General features: G+C 39.7%; 1 protein-coding gene across 3 annotated transcripts in view; it reads left to right on the forward strand.

Annotated features, from left to right (window-relative positions):
• Positions 1-10428, forward strand: part of LPCAT1 (lysophosphatidylcholine acyltransferase 1) — a 65880-nt gene extending 55452 nt beyond the window's left edge. For 2 of the 3 annotated variants that reach the window (XM_041476484.1, XM_041476482.1), the window contains 2 exons: positions 2519-6684; positions 7023-10428. In XM_041476484.1, the coding sequence (XP_041332418.1) occupies positions 2519-2703 (185 nt within the window). In that variant the 3' untranslated portion in view covers positions 2704-6684; positions 7023-10428. Of the gene's footprint in view, positions 1-1552; positions 2471-2518; positions 6685-7022 lie in introns of those variants that run through there. The other variant, XM_041476483.1, reaches the window with a different exon arrangement.
• The last annotated feature ends 9041 nt before the right edge of the window (positions 10429-19469 follow it).

The following is a 19469-nucleotide window of genomic DNA, read 5'->3' on the forward strand; positions in this document are numbered from 1 at the left end:
AGACCACACAGTTCTGAGGATACTGTCAAGACAAGTTCTGAGAAATCAAAGCATTGTATCTGGTGGAATTAATGTTACTTTGGATACACACAGCAGAGGTCTACTGACAATCTCCTTTCTAGGGTGTTGGAATTTAAAACAGGAATATTAAGTTGAGCCTTATTTGTAAGAGGAAAAGATAAAATACCTAAAGTATCAAACCTAAATTGCTGCACGCACAGCAGAGTCCTTGAAGCCACAGATCTCATCTCAAAGGAAAAGCTCAGGTTGCAAGTAAACAGAATAATCAAGATCAAAATCAAGGATGTGAATCTGAGTTGTTGGAAATCTGAATTTTTGTTGCATGGTTGAAAGCACTCGGGTTGCCAAAGATTGATGTATCAGTTCTCTTACGCAGTGTGCAGTTGGCTTAGTTGTTCAGATGCACTTTGACTGCAAAGCTTTTCCTATTAGTCTAATATAGACAGAGGTAAGATTTATCAGTCTTAAGACATGGTTCTGGAGAGTTTGAATAGGATCTCTAGAATGGCATGTCAAATTCTAGGAAACTCTGCACCAGCTCTTTGTAGACAATTCAGACTATGAAAGTGTTCTGAAGACTCACTGGCTTGCTGTAGCCAGAAAAAAAAGGGGAATTGGCCATATTTGAAGTATCTGTATGGATGAAGAATCAGGGAAGGAAGAATTATTTGCTTAAAATAATTATATATTGATCAGGATTACAATATTTTTTTGCTTAGTGGAAACAGAAACTAGAGAAGATTAATGAACACAGAGCTTCCAGGAGGAGCATCAAGTAGTAGGAGGGTGTTTCAAGGGTAGGAGAAAAAAATCTTGAAGTTCTTGTGGTACATATGCATACTTAATGCAAAAATATAGATATGACTCTTAACTCCACTTTGGGTTCTTTCTTTGTCTCTTTGTTTTTAATGGAGGTGGGAAGCAAAATCACCTTTTTTCCCCAAGTTAATGACTGAGGTGATCTTTTAAATGTTTCACGTTTCTGATGAATAAGGCAAATGGTATTCCAAGCACTTTCCATTGCACTCTGCTGAGTACAACTTCAATAAGTATTCCTTAATTCTTTGAGTACTTATTTCAGCAGGACCCAAAATGTCAGCTTACTGAGATCTATCCAGAATGTTACTCTGTTCAGTCTGGATTGCCCTTTCCTCATAAAGACTTTATCGTTTATATGATCCATCAGCCTGTTGTACATAGAGTTTTTCAACGTAGATGGTAATGTTGGTTTTCATGACCTAAACTTCATCAACTTCTGTTGAAGTTATAGGTCCAGAATGCTCTAGATCCATATGGATAAAGGATGATACCCACTTTTTTTGTGAGCGGAAGGACAAAGTTACATTTATTGCCTTCTCCTTGCCTATCCCTTTGCAACAGTTCAGAGGCAGGGTTGCCCTACAACTTCAGTGCCCCTGTGAGCCATATGGCATTCCCTTGCTCCCTTGCCCTTTGCAATATTGAAAAATCATTGTCATCTCAAAGAGTGGCAGAGAGGGAAGGCTGCAGTGTTTCTCTTCTTCCATACCAGCCCAGTTGTAGGAGGAACTTCACTCCTTTGAAAGGCGTCTTCAGGTGTCATCTGCTCTGCACTCCAGGGAATTCACATCATCATCTGATCGTGAGCTCTTCTGGGATTGCACAGTGAATTTGAGTGGGAGGTGTGTGATACACTGTAGGTGACTGAATTAGTGAAAACATTCACATCCAGATTTTTCTAGTGTCAGTTTACGTTATAAGAATAGCTTCTTGTTGCTTGGTTCCTGTACAGTATTGTGTGTTCAGATCATGTCTGAATAAAGTCATATGGGCAAATTGAGACAAAGTTTCAGTGTCTGATTTTCAGCACAGAATGTTACTTCTTGGTGTTAAGGATTCCCCACTCCCCCAAGAACTAATCTGGCTTTTCTGATTATTGTGTTATTATCCAACATTAAAATCAGGAATTCTTTCCTGCATTATAGATTATCTCCTCAGTGTTATTCTCTAAAATATTGGAACTTCTAAAATGCTGAAATCTTGAAAGCAGAAGGCAGCAATGACAGCTGCTGTTAGGTTGAAGCAAACTATGAGTGCAAAGCATTAAAGGGCATGTTTGCAAAAGAGTTTTAAGCATTTAAGAAATGACTGCTCTTGATGTTCAGTGATCTTCAGCTGGAGGGCTTCTGTACTTCCCCAGTGAATAGTGGAATGCTGTGTCAGGGCATGTGGTGCTCATCATGCATTTTAATGCAAATCTGAGTCTGTTTACCCCTTCATACAGCTAAGCTCTGGCCTGAAGTGTTTTCAGAGGGCTTAGATAACTCTTTGCAGCATCTCAGCTCTGCAGATGTGATAAAGTTAGGCTGAAAGCTAAAACAAGCATTGGGGATAGCATTATGTTAACTGCTGCTATTTTCCTCCAAAGAAATCATGTGATTATACATGTGTAAGTATTCAAATTTAGCATCCTTCTGTTTCAAAGAGCTGATTCTGTGCAACAACTATTTTTTTTTAGATGACTTCTACACATTTGCTGTGTTGCACCCACACTTTGCAGAAGAATATCTCTATGCTGATCAGATGCGAGCTGAGAGCGGCTTGGAGACTTCATCTCTTTCTGCTCCTAATGGTATCTGTACTGACTTCAGCCCTGACAGCAGTGGAGATAGAAAGAAGCCCTTGCAGAAGAAACTGAATTAACACTACAACTGTTACCTTCCTCTCCTGGTGAGAGGGTTGTATTTTCTTGGGATTTTCATAAGTCACTCCAATTATACAGCAAATACCAGTTTTGTGTGTGAAAGTTCTACCTGCATACCATCCTTTGAATCATATGTGCTATGTTTAACAACATGTTCCAGGTTGCTTTGGGAAAGGTGTTTTTACTTTTTTTTTCAAAAGGTCTTTGAAAGGCAAAAATGTGAATGTGCTTCATTATTAATGTTCATATTTAAAAGGAAGCGGCACGACTTATTTATATTCCATTGGCTAGTTCCATGTACCAAGTGTCGCACAAACTGTGCATGTATAAAGAAACTGTAGCTACTATGGTGTAAAGTGCACTTTGGTGATTAGTGTTTTCCCTAATTACGGGGATGTTTATTTGGGGCCAAACTTTGATGTCCATATCTGAATAGTCAGTCTTGTTGATTTTGGTGGGAATTATTCTCTTGAGCAAGGCAAGCATACTTTGGCCCTTTGTTTTGGTTTCAGTGAGCAGTTTGGAAACAGTAATACAAAAACTTGCTAAGGATTACTTTTTTATTTTTATTGCTGAATGACAAAATTGTTTCTCTTTCCATGGTAGAATGAAAAGGAAAGTCTTATTATCCCTCACCCCAACACTTTTCTACTGTAATCTTCCGGATGCAATTAAACATGAATTTTTCCAAACTGACATGCCACATACTGTCTGAAAATACATAATTGAACTGTTTGTGCTTTCCTCTCATAACCAATTCAGATCATGACCACACAGCATTTTATAGGAGATGTGTACAGAGCTCTGTTTGATTGAGATTTATCAGGAGTCACAGGTTTCTTTTGTAGCAAGCCTGTATGGATAACATAGCATGGAATATGTCATGGAAACTTTGGTGTATCAGCAGAAGTTGGAAAAGGTTGCAGTCACTTCAGAGACCAAGCCAGCAGCAAGTTGCAGAACATCCTGAAGAAGTGCTAGTTAAATCTCTATAGCAACATTCCATATACTTCATAGAACATATATGAAGCTTAGAATAGTTTAGAACTGTTTAAAAAAACCACCACACTTGTATTTAGTAATACATATGTTTCCTTTTGTAAAGCCAGATGCCTTAACTGCTACTGGAGGTCTCAGAGAAAAATCTAGAGTATTATAAAACCACAGAACTTCATTGATTGGGAAATGTGACAGAAGCCTCAAGGAGTAGGAGGGAGGACTCTGTCACAAAATAACTGTGATGGTGACTCTGTCATAAAATAACTGTGATGGCAACTCTGCTTCCAAACAAAGAAATCTTCTAAGTAATTTCTGACTAGTTTTGTAGGGTTTTGTGCATGGAAAGCTATTGAGATTTGAGTCTTCCACAAAGGAATTTAAAACTAGATTTGAAAAGGAAGAATTTTAGCAAAGGATGTCTGTTTGTACCAAATGCTTTTATAACTATTTTTTTTAAATAATAGGAGGTGCTTTAAAGCTTATTAGGGTATTGGAATGTGTCCTTAGAAATCCTGAACTGTATGTGGCAGGTCTCCAAACTGGAACTGGCTTTAATAAAGAGGGTAGGAGGAAAAAAATGTAAGAAAATATGCTTTATGGGGCGTATGTGGAGGTAATAATTAAATTTTTGATTTATCTAGGTAACAAAAGCCAAGCTCATGGGGCGGCAGCAGACTGGCTGGCAAGATTTGAATTAAAGCTGATCATGACAAATAGGAGAAATTGATTGAAAAAATAAGACATATGAGAAACTACACTTAAGTAGGAATAGTCAGCTGCACAGAGGAGGGAGTGAATATTACTGTGCTATATCTGGAGGCAGGGATGGCACAGAATATGTCAAACTGAGCACTGTTAACTCTTCGCTGCAGAAAAGGTGCTCTTGATGGTGGAGTGCATGAGTATGTGGCCTGTGAGAAGCAGGGTGGATTTCTTCATTACCAAGATGTGATAAGGTCTTACCTGAGGTACCTGTTCATATTGGGGCATCTGAGAGAGATGGGGTATAAATTAATCGAGTCTGAAGGACAGAAAGTACTCAAAAAGAGATCAAAAGTATCCTTTAATCCAAAGAAGAGGACACTGAAGGAAGATGTGAACAGTCTTTAAATACGGGAAAAGTTGCTACAGAGGAAATAGGAACACTCTTCTCCACAAGGATGATAGGTGCTAGCTATTAATTGAAAAGGCAAATTAAGCATTAGGAAAAGTCTCTTACAATATGCCTTATTAAGCTAAGGAGGAGGGTTATTTCAGTTGGGGTGAACAGCCTGCCTTCCTTCAGTGGAGGAAGGAGGTTTTTGAAAACTGGAGTTTTTGAAAATAGAGAAGCTCCAATAGAGACACTTGATTTTGCTGATCATGCCCCAAGGTTACAGGAAGATGTCCCTGAGGTCTGTTTTCTGTAATTATGCAGGATGTAAGGGAAGGCAGGTGTAGTCTGGACATATTGTATCTCTACAGCACATGGCTCAAGCTGGCTGAGATAGTTATCTTTTGCTTTGTATGTGAGCTTGGGAATGTGAGAATTTCAGAATGCAGGGAATGAGAGAGTTCCTCAACATGTGTCTGGAAAGAAGAGGTAAGCTTAGAATCCCATGGACAGCTCTGAAGTGAGAGACACTCCAGAGGAGATACATTGACCACATCTGTGAAAAAGCAAAGAAAGCTGAGTGAAGCTGGCTAAATACAAGTATGTCGAATTTGCATGTATGGTGTGAGTAACTTGAGGGTCTGTTTTATGAAAGCCCATAGGTTCATTGACTTCTTTTTTTTTTTTTTTTTTTTTTAATTTCTGTTTTATAATTGTGGTGAGTGTAATGACTGTACTTGTGTGCACCTAAGCTTTACAGAGTGCATTGGAGGGCGCTGCAGCCTGTAGTAGATGGGCCCTTAAACAGGCTCCACAAAGAGGCACTGAAAGTCCCGTGCCCCAGTGAGCTCAGCCCAGAGCTGCTGCTGGAGACCAACACAAGGCACAAGCAAGTACTCTTGGTGGATTAAAACTCATTTAAAAATTGGTTGATTAAATCATTTAAAAAAAAAAAAAAGGCATAAGACAAAACAACAGATTCTGGAAGGAAATGTGATTCTCCCTCTTCTGAGAAATTACTGAATGAGATAAAGACATAATAGGAGGAATGATAGGGTGAAGGATCAGCCTGCATGGAAACACTTTTAGATCACACATTGTATCACAAAAGTTGAGATTAATCCATATAATTCCATTAATTTTAGCATTTGTAGTATATAATATTAGACTGCCTTGTAGTGAGAGAGTAGCCACATTACCACAGTTCAGAAGCCTGAACTCAGGCTCTTGAGGGCAGAGGCCTGTAGCACATCACATGACTGCAGCCATACTCTCCTTACAACTCATCCATCAAACCCCAGTTGCAGAAGTGTTTCAGTAGTTCCTGATGAGAAGCCTTTTTAGAGGCATCTGACTGTAGAGCAGCTCGATTGCAACAGTTAAGTTTCAGTGACCTGATGCAAAGTCAGAGAAGAAGTGAAAACTTCCTTTCCCTTTCACCAAATGTTGATGTGTAAATGCTTTCTATTAAAATATTACTGATTTTATAGGCAGATCGGTATATTTTAACAGGTACTATCAACACCCCCTAAATTTACAAGGGGACACAAGCAGACTTAGCAACTGTTTAACTTAAATGATCCTTACACGAAAAATGCAGGGTTGTGAAGGCATTTAACATTTCTGATGAGCATTTTTGTACTCTTATGTAACACTGCCATCCCTTGCCAGTAGAGTTCTTGCATCAACCTGAATTTTTACATATTGTATGATACCCAGCCAATGCACTGGGTATCTCTTCTCATAGCCTGAACAAGTATTTAAAGTTACCCAGAAAACCACAAAATCCAAAATATCTGAAGTTTTTGGGGGGTTGTTTGGTTTTTTGTTGTTCAATTTGCATTTTTTCAAACATAATGAAATCCCACTAAAACCAAATGTTTTGTAGGTGCAAATGATGTTTAACTTAAATGATCCTTACACGAAAAATGCAGGGCTGTGAAGGCATTTAACATTTCTGATGAGCATTTTTGTACTCTTATGTAACACTGCCATCCCTTGCCAGTAGAGTTCTTGCATCAACCTGAATTTTTACATATTGTATGATACCCAGCCAATGCACTGGGTATCTCTTCTCATAGCCTGAACAAGTATTTAAAGTTACCCAGAAAACCACAAAATCCAAAATATCTGAAGTTTTTGGGGGGTTGTTTGGTTTTTTGTTGTTCAATTTGCATTTTTTCAAACATAATGGAATCCCACTAAAACCAAACAAATGTTTTGTAGGTGCAAATGATGTTTAAACCACTGTCTCTAGCACGGTATGGCAAGTGTTGTTACAGATTTTTTGGGGAGTCTGTTGCTGTAACAGATAAATTTAAAACACTTCATAGGAAATTTATAAGCCTGATGGAGAAGCTAGGCTGTACACTTCGTTTTATATTAATTAATTACACTATATATTTTAGATGCATTTATTGTAGCTAGAATGATCTAGGTGAGATAAATAGCAACCAGACGTGTGTGTGTGTTTGCTAATCCCATTTTCGAGGTGTAAATCCTTAGGTCACAGGGGTTGAAAAGGACACGTGTGCAGTGGGGAAGTGATGCAACCTCTTTAGTGACACAGCTGCCAGAAGTAAATAGCTACGTGTCACACAGAGCTCTTTATTAATATCTTCATGCAAGCTGAATAACTTTGTTAGCTAGTTTAGGCATTGGGGTGGTTGGAGTATTTTTGTCTTCACAAAATGCAGTAAACATTTTCCTGTAGAATTCATTGTTGCCCTTCAACATCTGCTAAATTTATAAAGCAGGTGTGGTTTTATATATTTATGAGTTCCCTGATAAGTTCATCTTTGGTATTGCCAGTAAATTATTCTTCCTACTTCCTACTTTTAATTATTCTTCTTTTACTTTTACCATGTGGTAACTATAGCTTCTCATATTAACTGTTTTAGTCACCTTCTGCTCTCTGCTCCTTCAAAAATAGCATCCTCATTAAAGGACAAATTAAAAAAAAAACAAAAAAAAAACCAAAAAAAAAAAAAACCTAACAAAATAAACCCACCTGCCCTGACTTACAAAATACTAGCTGCAGAACTCTAGTAGCATGTGCTGTAGATCCTGTGTAAGCACAGCTTTGCATATGTTATGGGCCTAAACTAGGCTAGAGAGAAAACAAAATTCTGGTTTAAAGTTCTCACCAATTAAGTTCAATTTTTCTTTAGGTCAGAGTGTGGGTCATAATACTTTCTGAAATGTTGCATTTTACCTAATGTGAACCCTATGTTTTTTTCTCTAGCAGAGCTTTCGTGAGTGCTCTAGAAATAGGAAATGACAAATACACTGGCCAAGAGTTCTACATTAGCAAAATTCAAATTTGGCTCCTAAAGCCGTATTGAGGCACAGAAGCTCCCTGTGAACCAGGCACTTCAAATAGTTTGCTACTTTTCAGATATCTGAACTTCAGCTGATTAGGAAGACTTAAATTAACAAATTATTCTAAATAAATCACTACCAAAAAAACCTGGAAGAATACAAAATGGAAATAAGAATTGTCATCAGCCCCATTGATAATTAGTTATTAATTAATTTAATTATTAATTGATCAGTCTAGCAAAACTGCAAGATCTGTTTCACATATGAGCAGGAAGGCTGACATGGTCATTCAGGTAATTTTGCTATCCTGACTAGGTAGAATTTAAGAATTTAAGGTAAAGACCACTCAGAAGGTGATTTCTTGAAGGTACTGCAACATCCCAGTAATGTCTTGGTCACTGACAGTGGAGATTTCATCTTCTCACCCTGCCTTTTTTTAATTTGAATTATGGAGAAAAGTATTCAAACCATGACAGGAACCCTGTAGGATCTTATTACAGGTAAAAGCCCTCCAGCACCACCTCAGAGATACAAAGGTGATAGTTCTGTGGAATAGTTATGGTGGTGAACTGGATATGACAGTGCTGGTCACCAGCATCTTGTGGTCAAACCATGTGCAAATGATAATACTGAGTTAAAACTGCTGAGAGAACACAGCAGCAAACAGGGCATCCTTTAGATGTGTTTGGACTTGGGTCTGTGAGTATTTCCTGTGTCTCATAGTGCTTAAGTTGAGACAGTTTCTTTCTCTGGGAAACATTTCAGGTTTCTTTCAAGATACTAACTACTTTGACTTCTTCAAGTGGAAGAGTGCTTTGTTTTGTAGAAAGCAGCTTCTTTTTCCCCAGATGGTGTGATGTGCTTTATCATGTGTAATGTGATTAAACTGAAATGGGTGATACCAAGAGAGCAGAGGATATAAGAGGCTTATAAAATAGAAGGTTTATGTTTCTGTGAGATATGCTGACACATTTCTGCACAGTAGTTGACACTGCCTAGATTGTCTTGCAAGTCCATTATGCAAAATCATTTTACTAGTTGCGTGGTCCAGTGGCTGTTTATTCCTTAGCAGGGTGGCAGAGCAGAATACTCCTGTGCAGACCAACTTTGGGTATAGATGTATTTGCAGTTTTAAAATGATCAGTGTCTGGGAAAAGAAATGGTAGGATCACCTTAGCACTGATTGCACCTCAGTAAGTTATTTCTGTTACGTAACTTAGCTCCTTGGAGTATTTTTTTATTAGCACAGTTATCATGCTTTATTCTGAGCTAAGTTGAACAGAGCCATATGAACATCAGAGCTCACTTGAGATAGCTTGGGGATTTCAAAAAAGGTGCTGTATGATAATCTGTTGGTAGAGTGTTACATTTCAGTTTTTTCACTTTGACCAAAAATGTCAGAAGCAAGAGAAAAAAGTCATGACTTCTGTAATACTCTATTTTTATACTGTCAATGGGGTGTTTTATTGAAGAGTGCCAGTTCTGAGCCAAAGTCAGCTGAAGAAAAATCAGGCTGAACTTCTGATTCCGAACCAGCAAGTAGAAAATCCCATCCATGCCCAGCATGGCAGCAAAGCCTTTACTCTGCAGCTGGCCTTTTCCCACAGTAAAGAAGGATCTTTTCTGCCTCTTGGGCTGGTGAATTCCGTTTACTGTATCCCTAGTTCTTGCTTGTGCTGTCTGTTCTTTGTAGGTTTGTTGCAGCCAGAGGGAGACCCTGCCGCCTCTTTAGCTGAAGTGACATTCATGAACTTTTCTCCCTGAGCAGGCAGCAGCAGGTTTCACCTATTCGAGTCCCATTCTGATAATGCTACCCAAAACTAAACTATTTTAGCTTGTGCCTGCCATTAGGTGCAGAACTGCTTTTTCTTTTCATACACTTCAGCCATTGCAGGTGTGTCCAGGTGACAGCAGGTCTGGAGGAGCTTATGAGATTGTCCTTCTTCCTGTGAGCAACACAAAATTAAATTTAGAAGTATTAGAAGTTTACAGTGAAACCTTAAATTGGATTGACTCCTGACTCTCTCTATATATATCACTTTCTGTGTGAGCCTGTTCACTTCCATGTTCCAAGTGCAGGATCTATAAATGTGATTGCAAACAGTCTCCTCATGGATACCGAAGAAAGCTGATGCTCAAGACACTTTTCATCCTACCATGGTACTGGAAATGAAATTCATCTGACAATAGGTTGTTTCTAAGTCTATGAATGTATATGGGGAAATCCCAAATACATGTCTTTTATTCACTATCCAGCATGAAGACAATTTTGTATTTTAAATGCTAAAGAAATAAACTTTGAAAGATCTTTTATGGCCTAAGTATATATTTTTTGTCCTATGTTTTCTTTTATAATGAACTTCAAGCAAAATATTTCTTATATTTCAAAAAGGACATTTAGGTTAGCCAGTACTGTATTTTCCAGACAACAAAAGCAGTTTTAAAGTGAACATCTAAAAATGAAATTGTATTTTTAAATATGTGAATTAGAATTCCTTTAAGTTAAACATGTCTCCTTAGCAACTGTATATACTTAGAGAAAAAGCAAACCCATTGCAGCTGCTTGTCTTTATAGTTGTTTGTGTCTGGTGATTTGTTTATATTGCTTTGTCATATTGCTCTAAGGGTATTAAAGTCCATGTAAATCAGCAATGTTAGAAATAGAAGTCAGAAGTAAATTTCTTTAGAAGTGATAGAATTTGTTTCCTGGAAGAGGACCAAGAGTAAGCATCAGCTAACCTTGTATTATGTACTATACTAGTTAAATGTTGCAGCGTTGTGCTGAAAGTGTTTGACATCTGTTCAATGGGACCACTTTCTAAACCTTTTTATAATTCCCAGCATCTGTCCAGGTGTGTGAGACATTTCTAATTTGATGACAGATACTAGTTGATCTTTTTTGGAAAAATAAAATTGAGTAATCAGCAAGCTGAGAAATAACTCAGAAAAAAATAATTTTGATCTCTGTTGTTGAACTTGCATTGAGGATATCATTTTTATACTTTGGGAGAAAAAAAAAAAAAAGATTGCTATGGTTTTGAACACACTTGAAACTTGAAATGCAAAACCGAAAAAGTTAACACTGAAATTACCACATTTTGGAATTTTCTTGTACTTCTACTGAATCCAAGTTAGGCACTGCCATGAAAAGGATGCTTTTAGCTGGAAACCTGTGTTGACAGAGCAGGAAGCTGTTTCGTAGGGACTCACTTGTGAGGTATCAGGTGGTTGTTCCATCAGTGGTACAACTTCTATTGCTGACTTCAGGACTGCTCAAACAGAGCCGGTGTGTTTAAAGAAAAAAGGTTTTTACTGTAAGAGCCCTTGGATGTGCAGTGTAAATCTGTAACAATATATAGTGCTACTGGATAATAATGATCTAAATGCATATTTTCTGCTGTAAATTTCCCTCATGTGGCTCCAATGAGATGTGTACATAGACTATTACCTTTGCACTGAACTGACTATACTTCATAAAATGAAGAGCAAAAACAAGTATTGTACTGAAGATGACCATACTTTGTGGCTCCAATTGTGGAAATACTTTTGCAGAACAAAAGGTATAGCTTCAGTGTTATAAATTTGATTTTTATATTTTTTATTAACATGCATGGAAGACTAAGGATAATATTTTTTAAAAATGAACTTGGTTTTTGTACATTTTTTCAATGTTTAAAACTATATGATTTAACATTACCTCTGAATGCCAGTGATCAGTAAATTTTTAAAGGAAATACCTCAATTCGAGCATTCTTCTCTTGTTACTTGTCTGATAGGTTAAAATGGACTATAGGGTGTGATGAAGTGAGCATATGATATAGGTGCTTAAACTGTGCTATAGAAGGCATATGATGATTTACTGAAAGGGACCTAAATGATACACTACAAGTGTTGAGTGCAGTTACACAATCATGGCTCATTCTGCCCAACTGGACATTTTCCTCATGAATGGCTTGTAAATTAAATTTTCAGCGTGAAGCCAAATTAAAAAAATGAAACAAAAAATACTTCGTTTCCTCTGGATTTTTTTTCTTTTTTTTTCTTTTTTTTTTTTTTTAACCACAGCATTTACCATAAGAGAAAGGATATAAACCATAACTGTGAGTAAGACTGAGTCCATATGTGTTTAGGCATGCTTTGTTGATGGGTGTTTTCTGTGTCAGTGTGTGTAGGAAAAGTGTTTGTTTACCTGACAACTGGGAGGATGAAATGCAGGGGTTCAAAGGGGGAGGGAGGGGAGGAAAAAAAAAAGAGAAAAAAAAATTCCCTCTGTCACAGCATTATTGTCTCCAGTTCTATTTTGTGTGCTTAAAGAAGAACATGGAAAGATCAAAAAGTATTCAGAAAAGGGACTCCTGAATTCTGGAAAAATAAGTCCATCTAAATTAGACTGAATTAGCTCTGGCTACATTTTTTTATTCAGGAAGCAGACAAGAAGGGGTCCAGCACTCCAGACACTGAAAAATGGATAATGGAGGGTGGAAAAAAGGCATCCTCTGAGGTCCAGTGGGTGTAAGCTGAACCATTAATATGAACAGTATCAAGAATAAAAGTGAACCCCTGGGGAAGCTCACCAGAGAAATAACAGACATTCAGCATGATATGAAGATTTCAAGGGAAGACTTGTTAGTGTTTTACTTAATGTTATTCTCTGATTTCAGGTGATGGAGTTGTTGTGATTAACCTCAGCTGGCTATTCCTAAATCAGTGAGTATAACAATATTTCTGGGCATAGTTTTCATCTATGTTTTTTACTCTTAGTACATAATGTTCTCAAATTTGTATCTTCCCTTACTTAAACTTGGAAGTTGTTAACTTCTATGTTTTTATCAAATATCAGGCCTTTCACTTTATCTAGGATTATGGAACTTTTAGTGAAATAGTTTTACTCTGAAAAACTTGAAACACTGTCAGTCATTGCTATGGCCCTGATTAATTAATGGACTTCTTACTGCAAGATGTACATTCCTCACTAGTATCTCCGGCTGTGCTTTCACTAGCCATGTTAAGAGAAAATCTTGCAGGGGACATGGTAGTTGCTATCTCTGATGGGAAGAAAAATAGAGATAAATAACAAAGCATGGTCTTCCTGTTTTAATTGTTCACACTTTCCAGAATGAAAAGGTGTGACATTTTTTAATTTAGGATCTAAGCGAAAAAGCCATTAATCTCTGTGATATCACCTCACTCTCCTGTCAAAACAGGGCCAGATGAGCTATTTCTGCAAAGCAAGCATTGTGTGATACTGACACAGAGGCTGACAGCAGGATCCTCAGCCAAGTGATGCAGAATGATTGCATCTGCTCTGCTCAGGTGGAGTGTCTTTCAGGGAAAGCTTGACACTTCTGATATGATGTAGCATAGAGCATCTCGTGGTACTGCCATAGCTTTTAAATACAGATAGCATTTTATATCTATCCATCTACCCACCTGTAGTCAATATTATAATACAATTAGAGATCTCAGAATAATAGTTTAGCAGCAATTGAAAATTTATGCAACATGCACTGTGAGGGAACAGAGATCCAGGAATGAACTGGGGACCTAAGTTGTTTGATAGTGTAAATGTAGCCAGAGAGATATCAAACATGGTTGATGCAGGTTTGACAAATAAGAGTATATACCTTACACAGAAAACATCTCCTTTTTCTACCTGTCACCTTGAAAATACTTCACCTAAAACCACAGTGATGTGCAGTATAGGATTCCAAACCTAGATTTAAAATATTGCTTCAATCTCATTCTTCATCTGAGCCAAAGTGAGTTTTTGCAATGGACAATGCTATTTAGTCTATCATTTATGCATGTGGAGAAATGGATTTGAATGGAACTATGAATGCAATTTCTTCAAGATATAAATTTCATGCACTCCTTTCAAATGTTGTGTCTCAAGTACTGCACCAGGTCTATTATGCTGAGCTAATGCAAAGATTGGAGTCAGCACCTACATAATTTTACAGCCTTGTTGTCCTAGTTGAAAAAAATATTAGGCATCATTTTCCTAATTTCAAATTTCTCAGCCAAGTAAGATGAATAATCTATCTTCATTTTCATGGTTACTTGATAGCAGGTCTATTCCTGTACACATCATCCCAAACATTGACATAAATTCTTCACTTTGATTTTCAGGACTTAAGCCATAGTATTCTTGTTCCCCTTTCTACTTGGTTTCTCCAGAGTCAACATTACATCTGGTCAAGAGGTTAAAGCACTTCTCTTTGCATTTTTACATTCTAAAATAGGGGATTAGATTAAAAAAACTTGCTGAATATAACAGAGATGTCTTTTTAAAAGACAGTAGTTCTGAATTCCCCTGGATTTCTCAGGGTTTTTATTACACAGAGAGAAGTCTACAAGCCTGATTTTAAAGCTTGTAAGCTGACTTCTGAAAAAACAAAAACAAAACCAAACCAAACCAAAACAAAAAAACCCAACAAAACCAACAAAAAAAAACCAACCAACCAAACAAACAAAAAAAAAAAAACCACAAAAAAAAAAAAAAAAAAAAACTTCTTTTCCCCTGGATTTTTTTTTTTTTTTTTTTCTTTTTTTTTTTTTTTAACCACAGCATTTACCATAAGAGAAAGGATATAAACCATAACTGTGAGTAAGACTGAGTCCATATGTGTTTAGGCATGCTTTGTTGATGGGTGTTTTCTGTGTCAGTGTGTGTAGGAAAAGTGTTTGTTTACCTGACAACTGGGAGGATGAAATGCAGGGGTTCAAAGGGGGAGGGAGGGGAGGAAAAAAAAAAGAGAAAAAAAAATTTCCTCTGTCACAGCATTATTGTCTCCAGTTCTATTTTGTGTGCTTAAAGAAGAACATGGAAAGATCAAAAAGTATTCAGAAAAGGGACTCCTGAATTCTGGAAAAATAAGTCCATCTAAATTAGACTGAATTAGCTCTGGCTACATTTTTTTATTCAGGAAGCAGACAAGAAGGGGTCCAGCACTCCAGACACTGAAAAATGGATAATGGAGGGTGGAAAAAAGGCATCCTCTGAGGTCCAGTGGGTGTAAGCTGAACCATTAATATGAACAGTATCAAGAATAAAAGTGAACCCCTGGGGAAGCTTTTTTTTATTCAGGAAGCAGACAAGAAGGGGTCCAGCACTCCAGACACTGAAAAATGGATAATGGAGGGTGGAAAAAAGGCATCCTCTGAGGTCCAGTGGGTGTAAGCTGAACCATTAATATGAACAGTATCAAGAATAAAAGTGAACCCCTGGGGAAGCTCACCAGAGAAATAACAGACATTCAGCATGATATGAAGATTTCAAGGGAAGACTTGTTAGTGTTTTACTTAATGTTATTCTCTGATTTCAGGTGATGGAGTTGTTGTGATTAACCTCAGCTGGCAATTAAGAACCACGTATCCACTTGCTCACTCTCCCCCCACCCCTGGTGGGAAGAGGAGGAGAGCTGGGGAAAAAAAAGAAAAACCTGGGGATTGATATAAGATCAGTTTAATAGCTGACATAAAATAATAATGAAAAAGGTGACAACAAAGAGAGGGATAAAACCCAAGAGAAACAAGTTTTGCACAACATAATGACTTACCAGCCTCTGACCAACACCCAGCCCCTCGCTGAGCAGTGATCAGCCCCTCCCAGCAATTCCCACCAGTTTATATACTGGGCAGGATGTTCTGTGGTAAAGAATATCCCTTTGGACAGTTCTGGTCAGCTGCCCTGGACATGCTCCCTTCCAGCTTATTGTGCACCTCCTCACTGGCAGAGCATGGAATTCATCCCACAAATGGGCTTGCCTTTGCCCGAGGCAGCAGTAACCCAGATTGCTTTCCCCAGCAATCCCTTTTCCCCAGTTTTTACATGCATTACAGGAACTTTATCACCTTCCACATGAAAGTACATAGAGGTTTTGATTAAGTAGGGCCAGCCAAAGTGGCAGATCCTCTGGTCTTGATTAACCACGTAGCCTTTGCTAAGTGTGTATCCCAGTGTTGGAAAACCCCACCTTGTTCTGCCTCTTCCTCATGTTCTTGTGGTGACCTCACTTTGTTCTCCTTTACTGAACAAGGTGACTTTTCCATCCATGTCTTCTGTACAGGAGGAGCTGATACCAGCACGGGTTGGTTCTCAGGGCCAGGTGCTGTGCCTGTTGCTGGGGTCAGAGTAGCTGCAGTGCCTGTTCCCTTGTCTTCAGATCCAGAGACCTTCTTCTCCCCCTGAGGGTCATTAATAAGGTTGAAAAGGACCCAGTAGGCCTGGGCCAGACCCCAGCACGTTGCAATCATTTGTGTCTCTGGAACAGCCAGGGCATGAGCATACTTTTCCCAGGTGTTTCACTAGTTTTTCCATCTGCACTTGTTCAACGGTGAAGTTCCAATACATTGGAGATTCCCACTGTCCTGGGCACCTGCCCATGCTGTCCCAATGTAGTGGGTTGGCCTGGATGGATTCCAGGTTCCCAGCAAAGCCTTTCTCTCACTCCCCTCCACAACTGGACAGTAACAAAAGGTTCATGAGTTGAGATGAGAACAGGAGAGATCACTCATGGAGTTCTGTCACATACAAAACAGGCCAGAATTATAGATATTAATTAAATTTATCACTAACAAAGTCAGAGCAGTATAATAAGAGGTAAAATAAAAACTTAAAAACACCTTCCCCCCACCACTCCCTCCCTTCCTCCCAGCTCTACAGGGAATGGGATGGTCAGTTCATCACCCGACGTTTCTCCTGCTGCTCAGGGAGAGGAGCCCTTCCTTTGTTCTGCCATAGGTCCCTCCCATGGGAAACAGTTCTCCATTAACTTCTCCAGCATCAGTCCATCTCACGAGCAACAATCCTCCCAAAACTGCTGCAGCATGGGTCACTCTTCCACAGGGTGCAGTCCTTCCAGGACAGGCTGCTCCAGCATGGGCTCCTCTCTCCATGGGCCTCCCCTGGAGTCAGAGCCTCCTCTCAGGCATCCATCTGCTCCAGTGTCAGACTTCTCCATGGGCTGCAGGTGGATATCTGCCTTCCTGTGGATCTCCATGGGCTGGCAGGGGCACAGCTGGCTCACCATGGGCTGCAGAGGAATCTCAGCTCTGGTGCCTGGAGCAGCTTCTCCCCTTCCTTCTCCACTGACCTTGGTGTCTGCAGAGTTGTTCGTCTCACATGTTCCCACCCCACTCTTCTCTGGCTGCAATTACAACTGTCCAAAACCTCTTTTTTTGTTGTTGTTTTTCTGAAATATATTATGATAGAGGTGCTACCATTTCTACTTGGCCCTGCCTTGACCAGCAGCATGTCCAGCTTTGGGACTACCAGGGATTGGCTCTTCTGGACATGGAGGAAGCTTCTGGCAGCTTCTCACAGAAGCCACCTCTGCAGTCCCTCTCCTGCTACCAAAGCTTGGCCATGAAAATCCAATACACCTCCACACCCTGCCACTTAGGAAGTATCCAATCCCAGGGCAGGTCTCTGGGTAGGATTCTTAAATAGCTGTTTGATTTTAGGCCAGACCTGGAACACATGCAGGAGACATAGCAATAGGAACAATCTATTAATGAACAACCAATTCAAAATTTTCAAAAGGTGTCTCCTCCATGGATTGGTTCTCCAAGGAGAAAAGGTAAAAGGCATAATTGTTAATAGTTGTCTTCAGATGGCTCTCAAAGTCCAGAGCTGGCAGCAGTGCTGAATACAAGCACCAGGTTAGTTCCATGGCCAGCCATTCCATCATACCATAAGCCGGAGTTGCAAAGTACAACAAAATTATAACCTTGGCTCTGTCCCCATGGGTGACAAACAGCACAACAGGGATTATTTGGAATGGGAAATCCTGTAAGGTAACACATAATGCAACTTTTAAGAAAAAGTACACCAACTCTGAGAGCAAATAAATCAACATTGTGACCAGCAACTATGAAACTAATATAATGAATACTTGTATTTGTTCTCATGCATTCTTGTCACATTTGTCATTATGGCCGGGCCCCATATCAGATGCCAAAAAGAAGTGCTGTAGATTAACCCTAGCCAGTAACTAAGTACCATGCAGCCCTTTCTCCTCCCCCAGTGCAATAGGGAAGAGAATCAGAAAAAGGGAGAACCTGTTGATTGGGATAAGTATTATTATTATTATTATTATTATTATTATTGTAAATAAAACTGATGTGAGAGGAATAAAACCCAAGAAACACAATTGATGTACAATGCAGTTGCTCACCACATGCTGACTGATGCCAGACCCTGTTCCTGAGCAGTGATCAGCCCCTCCTAGGAACCCCCCCAGTTTATATACTGGGCATGACATTCTGTGCTATGGAACATCCCTTTGGACAGTTTGGGTCAGCTGTCCAAGCTATGCTCCCTCCCAGCACCTCCTCACTGGCAGACCATGGAATACTGAAAAGTCCTTGACTTGAGGTAAGCAGAGCTAAGCACCAACCAAATCATCAGTGTGCTACCAACATTATTCTCACGCTAAACCCAAAACACAGCTCTGTACCAGCTGCTAGGAAGAAAATTAACTCTATCCCAGCTGAAACCAGGACAGGCCTGAATGCCCTTCACCTGCCCAGGTGTCTGTTCTCTCATCTGTGCCGCAAGGAAACTCCTGGTTGTGCCACTGCGCTGAGCTGCTGGGGCAGTTATCTGTAACTCGTGCTTTGCCTCCTCTGACCCGAGTACCTTCTGCCCAAGCCTCCCAGCTGAGGTGTACTTGAGGTAAGTACTCACATCATCACTTTCTTCTGTTTGACCCACACACCAGCACACAAGGAAGGACTACAAGAAATGCTCCTTTTTCAATCCAAGCACAGGGCCGGGAAGAGCCTTCCCAGCTCCCTTGAGAGACAGCGTTTGGTAGCTCAGGCCTCAGAGAGCAGAATGTGACTGACGATAATAATGGTGATAATGATAATGATGATGGTTATCACAGAGTCACTCAGAATCCATTCAGGCCTCTGAGATCATCGAGTCCATCCTGTGACATCAGCTAGACCATGGCATAAAGCACCAGGTCCTGTCTTTCCTTAAACACCTCACAGGGACCCATCATCCAACTCCATCTCGCTGGGCAGCCCATTCCAACACCTAATCACCCTTTCTGTGCGGAAATTGCTCCTGAAGTACAACCTAAATTCCCACGTGCATCTTAAGACTTTGTCCTCTCATCCTGTTACCTGGGAGAAGAAGCCAACCCCGCCCCTCCCCCGGCTCCAGCCTCCTTTCAGGGAATTGCAGAGGGTGATAAAGCCCTTCCAAGACCCCTCTTCTCCAAGCTGAACACCCCCAGCTCCCTCAGCTGCTCCACATGGGACTTGTGCTCAGGCCCTTCACCACTCCACTGCCCTCATCGGGACTGCTCCAGCAGCGCGCTGTCCTTCGCCCTGGCCCGA

The sequence above is a fragment of the Pyrgilauda ruficollis genome, unplaced genomic scaffold (assembly GCF_017590135.1).
Source record: "Pyrgilauda ruficollis isolate IOZ18807 unplaced genomic scaffold, ASM1759013v1 scaffold39, whole genome shotgun sequence".
Taxonomy (NCBI): Eukaryota; Metazoa; Chordata; class Aves; order Passeriformes; family Passeridae; genus Pyrgilauda; species Pyrgilauda ruficollis.